At 55.1% G+C, this 18,386-nt stretch overlaps 1 protein-coding gene across 1 annotated transcript; it reads right to left on the bottom strand.

The window, feature by feature from the left end:
• Positions 1–2,202: 2,202 nt before the first annotated feature.
• GPR179 (G protein-coupled receptor 179) lies at positions 2,203–17,136 on the bottom strand. The gene is made up of 11 exons (XM_065910065.1): positions 16,343–17,136; positions 14,934–15,042; positions 13,215–13,302; positions 12,561–12,796; positions 11,694–11,762; positions 11,223–11,332; positions 10,684–10,922; positions 10,377–10,515; positions 9,670–9,775; positions 8,799–8,945; positions 2,203–7,467 (listed from the first exon to the last, which is right to left on the bottom strand). The coding sequence occupies exons 1-11, from the start codon at positions 17,134–17,136 to the stop codon at positions 2,371–2,373; spliced, it is 7,134 nt and encodes a 2,377-aa protein (XP_065766137.1). The 3' UTR covers positions 2,203–2,370.
• Between the last annotated feature and the right edge of the window lie 1,250 nt (positions 17,137–18,386).

Below are 18,386 nucleotides of genomic sequence, written 5' to 3'. Positions count from 1 at the left end.
GTAGATAATCCTAAATAGCAGCTAAGCAATAGCTGCCGCCAGGGAGCCAGAGGATAAGTGCAGTTTTCATTTCCCTTTGGGGTCAAATCCAGCTGAGCGGATGGCCCAGATGTGCAGGATTGGCTCGAAGGGCTGGGCAGAGACCGTCTGCAATGCCAGCCACGTAGCTGGGCACTGGCTGAGAATTAGCCAGACCGCCCCATAGTCTCTAAGGCTGCAGTGTGGCTACCTTGGACTTTAGAGCAGGCACTGTCTTTTCCTTACCTGTCTACTATTACTGTTTAGAAATGTTGAAAAAATAAATTTACCATAACAAGCTAGAAGCAACTACAATGGTCAAGAAAGCATTCTTTATTTTTTCTCCATGGCTTATTTCACAGCTGTGATTACAGGGACAACTTTTCTGTTCCCAGCTAGTCCATTCTCAGTGGGATTCTCAGAGGTGCAGCATTTGCATTGGTTCAGAAGCTACGAGGGCTTCCCAGGTGGCTTAGGGGAAAAGAATTCTCCTTGCCAATGCAGGAGACACAAAGATGCGGGTTCGATCCCTGGGTTGGGAAGATTCTCAAGTAGGAAATGGAAACCCACTCCAGAATTCTTGCCTGGAAAATACCATGGACAGAGGACCTGGTGGGCTACAATTCACGGGGTCACGAAGAGTCGGATGTAACTGAGTATACACACACACACAAGCTGTGAGGCTGAGAATGCAGCCTGGAGCAAGACCACACTTTAGTTACTGCTCTGGAAGCCTGGGGGAGGGCACCTAGGTAAGAGGGAGAGCTTAGACAGGGAACAAGAATGTCTGGTCTCTAAAAGTGGGTTATTCCATGCTTTCTCTTCCTTTTTGGAAATGGAGCACTTTTGCTACTTTCTGTGAAGCCCTGTAGCTGCCCAGAATACTTACATGCAAACTTTTTTTTCACATTGGGTATTTGGTTTCCTTTTGTCTTTTTTTCCTCCTTGTGAATGGCATCAGTATCTGTCCAGTTAGAAGGTGGGTCCCTGCCCAGCTCTGCCATGTTTAGTCTGCCTGTTTCCACCCCCTCACCTCTGCCAGACCTGGGATGTCTGTGACCAGTGTTTTTCTCCTTTCTCATTTCCCTTTGGTAGTATCACCTATTTCCAGCACTCTGTTATCTAGGACCGCTTAAGTAAAAGTAGCCTGAATTGGCTTGAAGGAATAGAACAAGAAAGAGCTCCCTAAGAAAGGAGCCTTTGTACTTAAGGATGCCCTTTCCCTGGCCGTTGGGCTCTAACCTGCCCCAACCACTACTCTTTCTGAGGGCAATTACAATGCTGGCTGTAAACAGGACCTCCTTTCTTTCTCGAGCTTCTTGGGAAAGAGACTGATGTGGGCCTCTTGTTACTGAGCAAGTAAGCTGAAGTGGTTCTTGCCTCGGAACCAGAAATTCCCCAGGCTCCTGTTGGGTTTGACAACAGAGAGGAGTCCCTTTGATGACAGTACTGAAAGGCTAGGAGAATGAGGCAGTGGGGTGAACTCTGCAGCCTGTCAAAAGATGGGGCAGGAAGAAGGGAAGGCCATCTGAGGAGGCTAGCAAGCGGCATGCTTCTTCAACTGTGAGACAGTGTCTGGAAGGGAGAACTCGCCCTCGGCCTGCGTGGGCAGGACCTGGAGCTGTTGCCTTTCCCTTTATGCTCTCTGTTTCTTACGTTGCTTTGGATGCCAGATGTTGATATGGACGTAAATTTGCTTGACTGGCTCTACTTCAGTCGAGCAGGGCAGGTAAGAGGATCAATAAAGCAGAAACTGGAGATCCAAAGTCAAAATGACAAGATCTTTAAGGCATTACAGGGACCTCTTTTGAGCCATTTAAGTTTTCCTCCTGATTTGCTTTTGAACTTGAATTAAGTAGCTTCTAAACGTCCTGTGGTGACCTTTTGTAATCTCCAGCCCCTATGTTGCCAATGCCTTGAGTGGTTTACTTTCTTAAGAAATATCCTTAGGAGATTTCAGAGAAGAATGGGTCTACCTTTGAGAAAGTGTGGGCCGGGTAAAGCTGACTCCCTTTTGTCATTAACATTAGCTTTACAAGTGATGTCATAGATGGCTTGTGTTGAGTACTCTAGCTGAATGGGAGCATTAATTAGAAGCCGAAGATCTGGCCCTTGTGCTCTGGAGCAGGAAGAAAAGAGAGGAAGTAAAGAGAGGATGGTACTTCCTTTTGGAGTCTGAGCTGCACCCTTCTTGTACAGTTTGTCTTGGAATGAGTTGACTTCTGGCCTTCTTGGAGAGGGAAATTGGCCAAGTTTGTTTGATTCAGTTTTTTGGAAACACCTAGAACTTAGAAAGAACCTTGACTGTTCTAAAAGCTAGCCACCCAGTGTATGACCTCACCGATGGGGTTGTTAATCCCAGTCCCAAGGATAGACAGTTGGAGGGATGAATTCTTCAAGTTGAGCTTCAGAAGCTATTTCCTGGTCTTCAGTTAAGGAGGAAGACTTTTGAGTCTCAGCTTCTTGGAGGGTTGACTCTGGGGCTAAGCTGGTCCTCGGCTCAAGTTCTGAAGGGACTTGGAGTTCTCTGACACCCTCCAGAGTAAAGGTACTGGCCGGCTTGTTCACTTTGGGGCGGGGGCTTTTGCTGTCTGGAAGGAAGCTACCCAAAGGCCTCTGGACTGAAAGGCATGGTGGGTTCTCAGGGGCTGTGGGGCAGAGCATTTGTTTCTGAGTTGCTGTTAAAGCCAGAAGACCAGATTCCTCAGAAGGGGCTCCAGTTCCCTCCCTAAGACATGAGTCAATGTCTGCCATGGTGCCCGTTATTTTATTTCCTTCAGGATCTGTGACTTCCCATTGACACAGCTCTGCCACCTGGCTCCCCATACTGCTTGCTCCATGGGAAATGACTTTGGGTTGGTCCATGGCTGGAGCATCTGGCTGGGGAGAGAGTCCTTCTGACCTTGTGCCTTCCCAAGGGCAGATTGTCTCTGTCTCTCCGCTGACTTTTACTTCTTCTGAAGAGTGTTCTTGCGTCCCTCCAGATTCTGCCTTTTGCAGGAACATTTCTTCTTGCCCTTGAGATTCTCTGTCCACCTCTGGTTCACATCCCCCATTCTCTGCTGTTTCTTGGCTCACCTCCCAAGGGCAGGTTTCTGTTTTCTTATCAGGGGGAGCTTCTTGCGCTTCCCGTGGACACTCTTGTGCTTCCCGTGGACACACTTCTGCTACCCTGGCTGCCACACTGCCCGCTCCCTCGGGACTTTCTTTGCTACTGTCAGAAGGTTGTGGGGCTGGTTGTGGAGACAGACGATCTTGACTCTCCCGGGGACACACAGCCTCCTGCTTTCCATCTGCCCTCTCGGGCTTTTCCTGAAGGGCCACAGCTTTGTGCTCTGGTTTTTCTGGGGCTTTCCCCTTCTCCTCTTGAGTTTCCTCATCTCCATCCTGTCTTGACACCCCTTCCTCAGGGGTTCTTTCAGTCACTTCCCAGGGACAGGTCTCAGTTTTGGCGCCGCTATCAGGTTTGGGAGCGTCCATGGCGGGAGCGTCCCACAGGCAGACCTCCGCGAACCTGTCCCCAGTGCTGGGCAGTGTCTGAGAGCCGGGTTTAGGTTGGTCAGGGTACTGATTGTGTGGATGGGAGAAAGAGTCCATAGGGGCCATGCTGTCCTGTATATGGATAGGTTGTAGTTCACTGCTTGTTTTTTCCCCATCTTCAGCAGTGACTTCTGCTTTTCCTGGGGCTACAGGTTCTGGGGAGGAGTCCATCTTTGGGTCCTGTGTCAGGCCCCCTTTCTCTGCTGCCTCATCGCTCGTTTCCAGGGAGGGCCCCTCTACCCCTCTGCTGGACACGTCTGAGACCTCAGGGGCCTGAGCAGAGGGTGCCCCCAAGTCCTTCTCCCAGGGACACACAGCTTCCTGCTCTTGACTCAGTGGTGGTTCCCATTTCGATCTGTCTTCTCCCAGGGAGGTGAGTCTCCCCTTTTCTAGCATTTTCTCCCTCTGCCCCACTGAATCAGTTCTCATCTCTTGTTCTAATTCCTTCCCAGGGGCTCCTTCATCCACCTCCCAGGGACAGACCTTGACTTTTTCACTAGCAGGTGCTCCCTCCGCTTCCCAGGGACATACCTCCACTGGTCTGCACCCCGCACGGTCCAGCTCCTGGAGCTCAGGTTTTGGACTGTTAGTGCCCAGAGTGTCTGAATGCCAAGAGGAGCCCCCTGGATCCATGCTCTCCCACGGGCAAGCCTGTTCGCGCTCCCGGGCCTGCCTCTCTGGAGTAGCAACAGCTCTCTCACCAGGTCCAGAATCTGCAGAAGGCTTCCTTGTTTTGCTTGAAAACTGCCCAATGGCCTCCATTCCCAAAGCCCTTCTCTCCCCAGCTCCAGCACTCACCTCCCAGGGACAGAGCTCTGCCTTCTCGGCAGACAGGGTTTCCTCTGCGTCCCAAGGACAAAGCTCAGCAGTTTTGCTTTCCACACTGCCGGACATCTGGAAACTGGCTTTGGGTCCACCTGTGTCTTGAAGACCAGGTTGTGGGGTGAAGCTGCCAGGGTCCACACTCTCCCAGGGACAGACTGCTTCCTGTGTTGGCATCTGTCCCTCAGGCTTTGCCCAACTTGGGCTAGCTTTGATGCCTGATGTTTCAAGCATCTTCTCCATGTCCTTTTGAGATTCTCTTCCTTTTGGTGCCTGTCCTGATGTCCAGTCCTCTGTCGTTCTCTCATTCACCTCCCAGGGACAGACTTCTGCCTTGGCAGGTGTTGCTCCCTTTCCCTCTGACCTGAGATCTGGTGGGCAGACCTGTGCTGCTCTACTTCCTTCATTGCTGAGGAGCTGGCCATCAACTTTGGATGAGGAATTGTCTAGATATGGGCCAGAGTGCCCAGCAGCTGTTCTTTCCCATGGACACACTGACTCCTGCTGTTGGCTAAGTTTCTGCACTGCTTTCCCAGTCCATCCCCCCATCCCTCCAAAGCTCCCTGTTCTGGAGGTTTCCCACTTTTCCTGGGGAGATTCTCCACCTGGCCCCTGACTCAGCATTTCCTTCCCCACTACCTCATCACCCAGCTCCCAGGGACAGATCTCTGCCTTACTGATGGCAGGAGTATCTCCCGCCTCCCATGGACAGACTTCAGTGATGCTGCTGCCCAAACTCTCCGAGCAACCAGGGGTTCCTGGGGCCTGAGTGGAGACCACTGAGGGGCCCCGGAAATCTGTCCTTTCCCACTGACAAAGAGACTCCAAGCCTTCACCCACTTTCTGTTCTTTCCAGAAGGTTGTTTTCTTAGGGGTTTTCTGCTTTTCCTGGGGGAGTTTCTTTATTCCCTCCTGGGATAGTTTCCCTGTCTCTCCTCCTTCCCTTGCCTCCCAGGGACACAGCTCTGCCGTGGTGATATCAGATGTACAAGGTCCTGGGCCAGTGGCTTCCCACCGATGCGTCTCCACCTCTCTAGGCTCCACACTGCCCACTGCCTCAGACCTGTCTTCGGTTCTGTCCGAGTCCTGAGGGGCTGACCCAGGAGACAGACCCCCAGGATCGGCACTCTCCCAAGGACAAACTGCCTCCTGACCCCTGACCAACCTCTCTGGCTTTTTCCGAGCCACAACAACCACATCTTTGGGCTCTGATTTTTCCGAGGCTTTCCCCTTCTCACCTTGGGAGGCATCTAGATATTGCCTTAGGGCTTCCTTCTCAGGGACTCCACCCACCTCCCAGGGGCAGATTTCAGCTTTGTTGCTGCCATCAGGCTGACACAGTTCTGACTCGGTGATTTCCCAGGGGCATACTTCTGTCACCCTGTGGTCAGCACTGCCCAGGGGCTGGAGGCCAGCTTTGGGTAGTTCCCGCCACCCCACTGGAGCTTCTTTTGCTTGCTTAGCATTTTTGTCCCCAGCTGTGCCCTGCCTGAGCTGCCTCAGTGTGGCAGGGCCTGTTTTACCTGCTCTTTCAACCTTCCCCTCCCCTAGACACTGGGAAGTCCTCCTGCCTCTGTCTTCTTGTTCCCTGCTGCCTTCCCGGTGACAGACTTGGAGCATCCTGCTGGTGTGAGCGTTCTGTTGGTTCTGAAGGGACTCTTCGTCATCACAGGGGGCAAGTGCGGCCTGCTTACTCACCCCTTTGGGCCGGCCTGGCCTGGGAGACCTGGGGCATGCCCCCACACCCTCTCCAGACGCTCGGCCCTTCTCCTCCTTCTTAGGACTCCCTTCCCCACTCTCCTTCTCTCTGTATGTGCTCCGAGAACGGGTGAGAGCTTTGATAGCCAGGCCCAGGCTGCGCATGGAACCCTGCTGGACAGGGGTCTTGAGGCTGTGGGATTTAGAGAAGACCTTGGGCCTGTCCTCATCCTCCTCAGTTTCCCCTTGGAGACGCCCGTCCTCTGTGTCCACCGCGTTCTCCCCAGGCCCCCTCTTGTCTACCGCCACAGAGAGGGCCCTCCAGAGACGGGCCCGAGCTGGGACATGAGACAGGTTGCCTTGCTCTGGCCCCGAGGAGCCTTCCTGAGACACATTTTCTTTCTTCACCGGCAGTTCTGCATTCTCCCAGGGGCAGATGTAGGTAAGTAGCTTGGGACTTTGTGGGGGTATTGGGATGGGTGCCAGGGCAGGGGCAGGAGCCGGCATCAGAGCTGGGGCCAAAGTGGAGGTGGGAGACAGCATCCCCGGCTCCCCCAGGCCCACCCCGGACGTGGCCATGATGGGTGTGGAGATCTGGTGCCGGATGGGCGGGTGCGGCAGCCTTCTGGCGGCCTCCTCCTGCAGCCTCCCGGAGACGTGGGCGCTGTCCACGCTGCGGCTCTTGGCCGGGGAAGGTGGGGCCGACACGGGGGCCGCTCGAACTCGCTCCAGCCTGCGGGCCGAGGGCCTCCGCGCCGGGCTGGCCAGGGCGGCCTCTGCCTTCCTTCTCTCCTCCCGCTCCTTTGCCTGCCGGTAGGTCTCCTCCAGGTAGGCCTGGCTGGCCACGAGCAGAGCCTTTTCCCTGGCGCCGGCCACGACGCTCAGCGACTTGTGCAGCGAGGCCGGCCGGGCGCGGGGCAGCCGCTCGCCCACCGTCAGGTTGTGGGCGCTGGCCGACCTGAAGCCCAGCGCGGGGGGCCCGGCCGCCGACTCGCGGGACTCGCGGCTGTCGGATCGCGGCCCCTTGCGGGCCAGCTTCCTCCGCAGCAGCGAGTCGACCAGAGGCGGGCTGTGGTCCCGGTGGGGCTCACAGTCCTGGTCGCAGGTGCTGCGGGACTTTCGCAGGCCGGAAGGCGCGGCGGGCTCCCGGAGGCTGGCGCTGAGCAGCCGGCGGCGGGAGGAGCCGGGCAGGCTGCCGCGGCCCGCGGAGCCAGAGTCCCGGGAGTGCTGACGGGCCAGCGCCTCGGGGAACTCGGCCAGGTACCTCATGAAGGAGCGGCCCAGGCCCTGGCGCCAGCTGGCCCGCTTCTTGGGCAGGTGGGGGTTGTTCGCGGCCATTTCCTTGGTCTTGTGAACCTCGAGCTGGGCGTAGAGCTTCTTCAGCTCGTCCTGGGGGCCGGAGAGCAGAGCCGGCGTGAGGACCATCCTCTCCATCCCTTGGCGGCGCTGCTCTGCCCCTCAGCTGGTGCTGAGGCCCTTTTCTCTGCGGGAACGCTTTCCCACCAAGCCGTGTCCTTTCCTGGCTTTTAAAACACTTAGAAAATTCACCTCCCTGTTTCTGCAGGGCCAACACCAACCTAGTTCTGAGCCCGACCCACTGAGGACGCAGGGCTCTGCCTTCTACCCGGCACTGTGGTCCGGTGGGCGGTCCCAGCTCGGTGCACATGAAACCTGGGTTTGAGGCTGCTGACCTATGGTATGCCTCAAGGCTATTTTCTTGCCCTCTCTGAGTCCCTACTTCAATAAAGGAAGGAAGTCTGACTGCCTAGTGTTCACTGCCTTAAGAGAAGTGGTGCAACCAGTGGGTGTGAAAACGGCCATATTCAGGTGTAAGTGACAGGATGGGGCTTTGAAAGCTGTTTCTACTTTGGGGCTCTCCCCACAGCGAACATAGGGAGAGCACACCCACTGCTGATCCCCAAGCTGGAGGGTCAAGGATGGCATGGCAGTGGTCACCTGTCTCCACTTAGGCCTAGGGTGAGGAGGACACCGGGGCAGTTGAGACAAGGAAGGAATTGGGGGATGTAAACAAGTCAGATGTGGAGGGGGCTTCAGGGAAGGTGGAGGGATGGACCCAATGGCTTCCTGGGACTGCTCCCACTGTAGATTCTATAAAGCAATGGGCTTTACTGCCAGTCTGTTTATTTCCTACTCTCTGGGCCTCTCATCAGGGTTCCTATCACCATTATGATATTCTTAAGCAGAAAAATAAGGTGAGGATGCTCTCCTGATGTAAGACTCAGGAAGCACTTCCTTTCTCTAACACTGCTGAGTCCAGGGAAAGAGGATCCTGGTACGGAAATCCTTGGTAGCCACTCACTGGCTGAATTACCCAACCCCAATGGCCCTGGGAGCACTAACTGCTGGGTGTGCTGGGGGCTGAGGGGCTTCTTAGTCTGCCACTCATGGTGGCCCTGTTGAGTGGAGGACACAGGCAATTTGAGTCCACTCATGGTTCTGCCTCTACCTTGCCAAGTGGGTCTCAGGAATGTGAGTTTTGGTATTTGGGGGGATCTTTTCACGTGTGTGGTCTCCTTTGTGTAGAAGCAGGAGAAGCAGCTTGGGGCAATGGTGGAGAAGAAAGGGAGGCAAGTCTTAGAGGAAAAGCTAGGGAGAGGACAGGGGGCCTGCAGTGGCACACAGCCCGAGTGGCAGGGCATCACTGCTCGCTGACCAGTCCCTAAGTAGCATCAGGAGGAGGTCAGGAGGGCAGCACCTACCCGAATGTCTCCAGGGTCCAGGCTGCGCTCACTCCAGGCTGAGGCAATGCTGCTGTTGAGGTAGGAGCCTGAGCGCTGCAGGTCCAGCTCATCCTCGTACACCTCATCCAAGATCTCCTCTCGGGGAGGAGCCCCCGGCTTCCGGAACTGGCCAGGGCAGGCATGATCAGGAAAAAGACTCATGTTGGCTCCCTTTCCTGTGGCATACATATTTACTCCATAAATCCTCAACCCCTTCTCTGACTTGGGATTCTGGAGGTCCGAAGAGTATTGTTCCATCTCATCCTTCCTGATTTTCTCTAACTTAGAGACCAGGGGGTCTCTAATGCCCTGCACCCACAATTCCTAGCCATGTCCTTCAGCCCCCCTCACCTATCTTCTGTAACTGCTTCCAAGTTGATTTTCAGAGTCTGCCAACCTTCCAATTGTGTTATAAGGACCCCCTTCAGCTCTAGCTCTTATTTCCCTTGCCCAGGGATTGGAGACAGAGCGTCCTTCTCCAACTCCCATATGCATGCTAAGTTGCTTCAGTCTTGTCCAATTCTTTGCAACCCCAAGGACTGTAGCCTGCTCAGCTCCTCTGTCCATGGGATCCTCCAGGCAAGAATACTGCAGGGGGTTGCCATTCTCTTCTCCAGGGGATCTTCCCCACCCAGAGATTAAACCTGGGTTTCCACATTGCAGGGGGATTCTTTACCATCTGAGCCACCAGGGAAGCCCTTAGCCAACTCCTAAGTGGGCTCCAAATCCCTCTGGGTCCAGGTGTCATTCTCGCCCTGACCTGAAGAGGGCACTGTGGGCACAGCAGGCCCACAGTGCCCCTGGCAAAAGGGCCGGGGTCACCTCACTTGGAGGCCAGAGAAGCCCTCACCTTAGGGATGAAGATCAGAGCCAGTGTGGTGGTGACTGTGCTGTGGGTGTGAAAGAAGAAAAGAAGGAGCGTCCAGTCCGGGTGCAGGGAGGGAACCAGCACAAACCTGCAGGTGAGGAGGTGGTGGCGGTGGGGTGATGGTTAGCTGCGGGGGGGAAGCGGCCTCTTCCCTCTCACCTGTCCCAGTGGCTCTCCTCCCAACCCCAGCCCTGCCTCCCACACGTGCTCAGTGGAGTGAGGAGGGCACTCTTCCTTCTTCCTGCCCTCCCACCTCAGGGCTCACATTAATCCCCACTTCCGAGAAGCCTTCCCAGACTACTCCAGCTTGCCTTCTCTGGCTGCTTATAGCTCTGTTATGACCCACCCTGTGGATTGGTTCTACCTTCACCATGGGGCCAGATCCTTGTGGACACTCAGCAGGTCTGCTGCTGGGACGGCTGAGGTATGAGGGGAAGAAGGGAGGGAGAATGGAGCCCGTGTGGGGAGGAGAGCAGTGAGGGGTGGAATGGGAGAGCACTTAGGGTGTTGGGTGAGACATAGGGAACAGGAAGAATGTCTGTAGGGTAGGGGGAGAACTCTACGTGAGGGACTTTCCTCACCTTGCAGGTGTTGCCAGTAAGGTTGTGGGATGGGGGTACCCTCACCTGGGAGAGGTGAGGAATGGTGTTAGGGTGGAAGGCGTGGTGGGTAGGAGGGCCTGTCCTCACCTGGCTGCATGGAAGGCAGCAGAAAGCAGCAGCTCGTTGTGCAGGGCGATGCCCATGTACCGTGGCTCATGGAAGGCTGAGGGGACAGCCCGGGTGGCGTAGCAGAGGAAGCTGCCCCAGCACAGGAGCAGTATCTCAGCTGTAGGGAAACAAGGAGGGACAGAGCCAGGTACCACCTCAGCAGCCACGCCACCCCTTTCTCTGTAGGGGGTTCTGGGGGGAGCCTGGTCCAGGTACCGGCGGAAGAACCCTTGGAGGTACAGGTCGGGGGACCAGAGTGAGGCTGGACTCTGTGGGAGTAACTCACCCACCACCATGATGTAGTCCCAGCGATCGTGGTGGCAGAGGTAGAAGTGGCGTCCCGTGTGCGTGTGGCCTCGTGTTACCAGTGACGTGTGCTGAATGCCTGGCTCCAGGACCCCTGCCGTCCATACAGCCAGGAAGCCCAGCACCAGCAGCAGGAGCAGCCCCAGACGCCGCAGCAGCCGCCCGCTGCTCAGGTGGGGGCCCCGCTGGGCCGTTCGAGACAGAAAGAGCTGGAGCACTCTACAAGAGTCAGGGTGTGGCTGGTAGATGCAGAGGTGGGAGTGCCTCTGGCCATTGCTTCCCTCCCCTCCACACATCCCTGTTCTCCCATCCCTTCCATGGGTCACTGCCTCCTCTTACACCGCCCCCCCCCAAAAAAAAAGTTACATGGTGGGGAGGGCTACAGTGATGGGAACAGGCCTTGGGGGCCCAGAAGAGTAGAGTGGGTGGGGGGTCTGGTGGTGAAGAACTCCATCCCATAAATGAGTTGGGGTGGCCTGGAGGGAGCACCGTGAGACCAAGGCCCAACCCAGACCCTACCTATAAAGCTTGAGTATAATGGTGCCATAGACAGTGGCAAAGCCCAGCAGCCGGACCCAGCGGAGGGCGATGCAGCGAAAGACACTGGGCTTGAAGTACAGGATGAAGACCTGGTGGGGAGGGGTTAAAAACAACTGCTCTCCATTGCACTTGCACTGTGCCAGGCCTACGCTAAGCACCTCGCTGGTCCTTCTAACAGCCTCCTCAGAGACATCATCACCTCCATTCTGCAGAGGAGCAGCTTTGTTATCAGAGAGATTAGGTAACTTGTCCTAAGTTACACAACAAGTCACAGAGCTCTTTTAAACCTCACTAGGCCAGTCTGTCACCTGTAGGTATGAGCAGGGGGATTTTGAGGTCTCTGAATCCCCCCACAGGATACAGAGGACAGATTCTGGGGTGTGGAGGGTGCCAGGTTGGGACTTGGGGGGGATGCCAGGAGGTGGGGTCAGGCTCTAGTCACAGACTCACAGGGAAGTAGAGCAGCAGGGATCCGAAAAGGATGGCTTCCAGCAGTACCACTCCAGATGCCCGGATCCTCTGTGAACCCAGGGAAGAAAGATGCATGTAAGCAGGACAGTGAGAGGATAGAGCCTGGAGGATGGTACAGGAGGGTCTCAGGTTTGTTTGAGGGGTCACTCCGTGGCCCTGAGCTAAAGCCTCCCTCTATAACTTCAGCTCTGCCTTCTTCATCCACAGGCTCTTCGTTCCACTGGCACTAAGCCTGGCTGAGGCCAAGGTTTCACATAGCCCCCGCAGCCCCACGTCCCTCCCAATCTCACCCTGGGCCTTGCTGCAGACCTGGGCTAGAATCGGAGGCTGCTGGAGCTGGAAGGGATCTCAGGCTTTCCCCCAAGCTTTGGGTCAGACAGCTTCCTTGCCTAGAAACTCCCTTCTCTGTCAATGGACCTTCAAGCTTGGCTCAAGTGGCATGTTCTCCAGAAAGTCATCCCACGCCATCTCAGGCGGGATGACTGGGTCCCCTCTCTGACCTGCCACAGCAACTGACACCTGCATCCTGGCCTCTGTCTTACTGTGCCATCATTCTATTTACACGTCTGTGCCTTTCACTCAACTGGGAGCTCCACAAGGGACCAGATCACTTCCGCTAGTGCCTACACGGTGTTTTGAATCACGTCCAATGAATCATTGCCCCGGTGAGGAAACAGGTCTCCGGTGGTGAGGTCACTTGCTTGATGTCACAGAGTGAGTTAGATTAAGGATCAAACTTGTATTTTCCAAGTCTAGAACTTGGGTAGTATTTGGTCTCCCCCTGATGCTAGAGATTCACGATGGGTAGGATGTGTGCAGAGAAGAGAGATGTGGGGCCTTGCTTGCCTTGCTCTGGCGGCAGCGATAGGAGACCAGCATGCTCAGGAAGACGACCAGCATGCAGCACGTCTGACAGGCCAGCACCGCTGCCCTCAGTGTGGGGGCTTCCTCCACCAGGCACGGCGTGGCATCCAGGCAGCTGGCACAGCCCTCGGCACATGGTTGGCAGCGCAGCAGCCTCCCAGGGCTGCCTTGAGGGGACCCAAATTGCCCAGGAGGCTGGGCAGCACCCTCCTCTGAGCCTGTAATGAACAAGATGCATAGAAGGAGAGGGGCGTGGCCGGGGCATCCTGAGACCCCAGCCTTCCCTCCTCATGGTTGGCACAGTTCTTATCCTGCCCTCTTAGGGTCAGTGGCCCCTGGGGGAAGGAGTGAGGAAGTGAGTACTTGCAGGGGAAGGCAGGAGAAGAGGTGATACCAGGCTAGGACTCACCATAAGGTCAGCTTGCATCAAATTGCCATGTTTAGGCTCATTCTCAGAAGGCATAGACACCCCCAAATTGGACCCTGCCTGCGTCTCCTGCTTTTCTCGACATTCTGCCCTGGTCCTACACGTTTTTCTCCCAGTATCTCACCGCAACCTGCCTTTCTTCCCCAGATCCCACCTCCAGTCAGCCCAACCTGTAAAACATCTGCCTGGCCCTCACCATAGTTACATACCCAAGGAGTTGCTTGCCCCGTAGAAGCCAGGTCGGCAGCGGCAGAGGTAGTGGCCAAGGACAAAGCCCTGACTCTCCAGGGGGACACACTGTGGGGACGACAAACACCATAGGTATTTATACGGGGCTTTCCCGCCGGGGAAGCGTTGGAAGATCATCTACCCTCCTATCCACAGCCCCTGGGTCTACAATGGGGAGCCCCAGTCCTGGGGAAGCCTTCCCTCCCCGAAGACCCTACCCTGATCCCACCATTGTCTCTCTTATCAAAGAGACCTCCAAACACAGAGTTTGGAGATGGATCAGCCTTTTATACAGACTAGCTGTGACAGGAGCCTCATAGGTCCCATTTCCCAATCCCCAGCTGTTGCTAGAGCAAGGTGTTGGGGTGGTGGAAGCAGAGAGAACTCTGAGATCAACCACACCTGTGTGCCTACATCCTGCTTCAAAGGGTCAACATCAGCCTCTCTCTTTGGCACACAGGTGGGTTGAAAAGGCTTGCATGGGGGAGCAGCTTCCTCTATTAGGGCCATCTGCCTTTGGTGTAGGACTGCTCTCCCCAGCCCTAATGCCAGGCTAATGCCAGGCTGGTGGGATGCCAAGGCCAGCTCTTTATTCCAACTCCACACTCTGATGTTTGCCCAGCAGGAGACAGAGCAGACCACAGAGCCAGGCAGGGAAGATAAGCACATGGAGGAGGTCAGATCTACTGTAGGGAGTGGCCAGGAACAGATAGCAGTGGGGCGAAGGAAGGAAGATTCCATATCCAGCCCCTGACTTCACCTAAAAGGTGCTTCTGAAATCGTGGCCCAACTTTCCCCTCTGCTCAGATTGCTAGAAAACACTCTGTTTCTGCCACAGTCTGCACCATCAGACAAATGCATACCCAGAGACATGAATGTGGCTGGGTTTAAAAGTGCACTGGACAATGGGAGCCTTTATGCATCCCTGGATGTATAGCTTCAGACACATGTGCCTTGAAGAGCCGCAGATGCCCAAACCCGCTCCACTTCCCAGCAGGCTGCAGGGCTCGCCTTGGCTTTGGTTCAGCTCAGGAACAAGCATGCAGTCGGTGTTACTGAGGAGCGGATTAGTTCATTGGCCTCCCAGTTTCCCAGTAGTGGGTTTGCAGGATTACCAACCATTGCTTTCCATTATCCAGATTCTCCTGTATCCACGGCTTTGATTTTGCCAGCACCTGGCCCAGGTCCCATCATCTTCACCAGTCCCAGAGCTCTTCAAGCTCCTTCTCTGGTTAGTCTCTTCCTACATCTCAACTTCTTCCTACATTCCTCCTACATCCCAATTCCACTTATTTCAACAAACACCCAACAGAGCATCCTTTGTGGCTTAGAAGGAGCCCAGAGCTCTGTTGACATGGAGAATCTGGTTCAGGAGAAGGACAGGGGATGATTAATAGAGGCTCAGGAAGTGGTCCTGGGAAGGGATCCTGAAGCACCAGAAGGGACAGGGAGGCACATTGAGATTGCAAAGGAATGAAAGTGGCTGTCTCAGATGGAGGATGGGGCTAGGCTGTAAGTGTCCTCACTTTTAAATAGCTTGGTATCTCGTCTCTGTCTGTCTCATCAATAGGGACTTCCCTGAAGCCCTGAGAGGCTGATGTGCCTGACAGCCTGACAGCTGACAAACAGCTGCTCCTGATGGCATGATGGGGAAGGGGAAGGGAGGCAGGATACCAGTACCCCACCCTCTGTAGCCTTACCTGGGTGCTGTTGAGATCACACAGGTGTGTGTTAGAGTACCAGCCCGGGCCACTGGCACACTGATTGATGTCCACGCTCTGAAGGTCTACGTCCATCTGCACCTGCCCCCTAGGGCAGTGAATTGGCAGTTAGGGGTATAGTGAAGGGTGCCAAGGTGGACATGTATCCTTGGACCTCAGATCATGGTGCAATGCAAGCTTTACGAACTTTAGCACAGTGGCTGTAGCGTACCAGGAGAGAGGGCACACATGCATTCCACTTCTTCAAGGCTATTAACCCTCACTATCTCTGCTTCAACGATCCTCCTCCCACTAGGTTTTTTCCCTGCCCCACCCCCCATCCCTTAGCTTTTCAATATCCTAGTATTTCCTGATTTCTATCAATGGGTAAAGGGAGTGGGCAAGACATATGGGAGCTGCAGCTCTGATGATCTGTCTGAAAGGGATTTTCACACTTCCCCACTGCGTGTATACACACTCACACTCAAACAGGCACACAAAGCTCAGCTATTAACAATGCCCCACTCTGCCCAAACCAGGTCTGAATTGATCACAGTGAAGGAGATATGGAACAGAGGGGCCCAGATTCAAGAGCTGCCTGGCCCGAGGGCTCTCAAACTTGGCTCTGAGCCCAATGGGGAGAGAGCTGGCAAAGAGCCAGGCTGCCTGTGGCCAGGAGAGGAACTCTGCTGGGGACAATGAATGGGGACACAGAGCTGGGAAAACAATGTTGATTGTTGAATGCCTAGCGGTACAGTATCCACCTGCTCCCTCCTTCCCATCATGGCTCCCAGTCAGCTGTTTACTCCGGTTGAGGGAGGAGGTCAGTTATTTGAGGAGCATCACAGGCTCCTGGGTCGGGACTTGATATATGACTACAGCCACGGGAGTGATGCTGGGGACCCGGCCAACTTCTGGGCAGAAACGGCAATGGTTCCAAGCCTCCCCCCAGGTGTTTCCCTTCACTTGCAGAATCCTCCTTTCCTAGTTCTAGATTGCTAGAGAGTAGCGGGTTTCACTCCTGGAACACCCATCTGACTCCTCCGAGAAGCCGGTACACAGATTGTCACTGCTATCCCTGCCAAACCCTCTCCTGCATTGTACCCATTACTCAGATCTGGGAACCAGGACCTATACCCAGCTGTGCCCCCCATCAGTACACACACACACATGTGTATACCTATATGTAAATGGATCGATAGTACACACACCTGTGTATGTTAACACATAGATTCCTAGAGTCAACTGCAAATATACACAGCTAAATGCAAATACACACATCTGTGTACCCCAGATGCACATGTGCATACCAAATAGCCTATGCATAGCTAGGACCCCCCCCCCCCGCCCCGTCCCCTGCCACCTCCACAGATCCACAATAGCATCAAATCCTGCACAAACCCACTTACCTGACCTCCGGGCTGAGGTCTGGCTTGAGTCCATAGAAGGTGGCTGAGAGTGTCATAAGCCAGCCGGGACGCAGTCGACCCTCCTGGCATTCTAGGAAAGGAGGAGACAGTCTCACATGCTGCACGTCCCCGACATATCCATCACCCTGTGGCCACTTGGGGCTGCCAAGGCTCCCTAGGTCATTGGTCAGCACTCGCTTCTGCAGGTCAGTGGGGTGCAGGGCTCCAGTTGAGCTCTCCTCCTGCACCTTGTTCCCAGACAAGTCCTGAAGGATGGTCTCCTCCCCAATCCGGGTGGCCTGCAGGGCCAGCTGCAGGTGGCTGGCCCCCGGTGGAGGGTTAAAAGTCAGCAAAGCCCGGTATGCCCTTGGGTCCCCCTCGGCCACACTGCGGACCAGTGCCTGGTACCATTCCACGTCCTCCTCCACACTGGACTCCCGGATGTCGTTGGTTTGTAGCAGCATGTTGAGGAAATTGGCGGCCTGGGTTACAGTGCCTGCTGCCCTCCATAGGATTGGGGGGAGTCCTGGTCTGGCTCCTGCCCCGGGGGCTTCATAGCGCTCACTGCAGTTTGCCCCAGACAGCTGTTGAGCATCTCCAGAGTAGAGAAAAGCCAGGGCTGCCTCAGCCCCCTCTGGGGGCACCCAAATGGGTACAGACCCTGGCTTGACTTTGGAGGACAGTGCGGGCAGAGAGTGGAGGGTCCTCGGTACCCCCAGAGCCCAGCCAAAGAAAAAACAGCAGCCTAGCAGCCCTGCCGCCGGAGAGGGCATGGCCACTGTCCTGGTGTCCATCCTCAGGGCAGCCTGCAGGGCCCTGGAGGCCAGACTGCCTGTGGGATTTGGTGGCTGCAGTGCTTCCACACCTCGTATCCTCGTTTCCTCTCTTCCTCTCTCTCTCTCATGCTTACGCTGTCTTGCTTGGGTTTTTTTTTTTCCTTCTAACATCATCATCTGGCTTCTGGACGTCAGCATGAGGGCTCTGCTCCCTCCTCTCTCAGTGTGGCCCCTCACTGCAAACCCTCTTAATCCTGGCACACCACTCTTCCCTCCCACTCTTATCCAATATCCAGGCTCCCTCCCCCTATTCCCCACCCTACATCTGCTCCAGAGAGAGACAGAAGGGAGGGGGGATGAAGGGACCAGCAGTTCTCTCTCTTCCTCTCTCCCTCCCTCTCTGCCCTTTGCTCCATTAGGAGAGATGGGAAAATCCAGGATGGGGCACCATAGCAACCGCAGATGAGCCTGTGCCCCTCGCTCCACTCCTCTGCTCCACTTAGCCTCCTGGCAGCAATTTCGACGGCCATGATAAAGGGCCAAGCTGTAGCTCCCCGCAATCTGCTCTAGCTGCCTGTGGCTCCCCCGCCCCCCTCCAAAGGATGGGCAAGAGAGCTCAATAGAGCCATAATTGGTGTGTGTACAGACTGTGGCAGTGTACAAAGTCTTTTTCATGTGTGTTATCTCAATGAATCTTCCTCATACCCACCTGTGCTGAATGTTCTTATCCCAATTTCACAAACAGTAAGGTTCAGAGACTCACTTAGCTGCTGCATTTGAGTTGAGACTCAAACCCAGAGCTCTGACTCCCCTACAATGTCCCAGCTGGGACACTGGTTTTTCCCTTGTCTTCAGACCTGCAGTGAAACATCAACTTTTCCTGAGTACTGAGCCTGCTGCCCTTCGGACGAGAACTATACCACTGGCTTTCATGGTTCTCAGGAGCTCAGACTCAGCCTTGAATTACACCATCAGTGTATTAGTCAGCTTGGGCTGCCACAGCAAAATACCATAGACTGGGTGGCTTAAACAATAAGAGTATATTTCTCACAGTTCTGGAGGCTACAGAGTCCAAGATCAAGGTGCTGACCAATTTGACTCCCTCCTGAGAGCTTTCTTCCTGGTTTGCAGATGTTGTTGTTGTTTGTAGAGACCATGTGTAAAGCAAGGGAAGTTTTTAGCAACCACCACCCAACCCTTCCTACCTACACTCAGGGACCTGGGGCATCAAAGGCTTAAGAAGGGAGGTGGGCAGAGTGAGAAGGAAA

This window comes from Muntiacus reevesi, chromosome 18 (assembly GCF_963930625.1).
Source record: "Muntiacus reevesi chromosome 18, mMunRee1.1, whole genome shotgun sequence".
NCBI lineage: Eukaryota > Metazoa > Chordata > Mammalia > Artiodactyla > Cervidae > Muntiacus > Muntiacus reevesi.
Note: the sequence above shows the minus strand (reverse complement) of the source record. Positions and strands in the feature narration are given on the sequence as shown.

Excerpts from the sequence above, each read along its gene's own strand:
- GPR179 (XM_065910065.1), bottom strand. The coding sequence starts at position 17,136 with ATGGACACCAGGACAGTGGCCATGCCCTCTCCGGCGGCAGGGCTGCTA. Across the intron at positions 11,333-11,693 it reads CCCTGCTGCTCTACTTCCCT|GTCTTCATCCTGTACTTCAA; the intron begins GTGAGTCTGTGA and ends CCTCCCCACCAG. Across the intron at positions 8,946-9,669 it reads CTCTGATCTTCATCCCTAAG|TTCCGGAAGCCGGGGGCTCC; the intron begins GTGAGGGCTTCT and ends TGCCCTGGCCAG.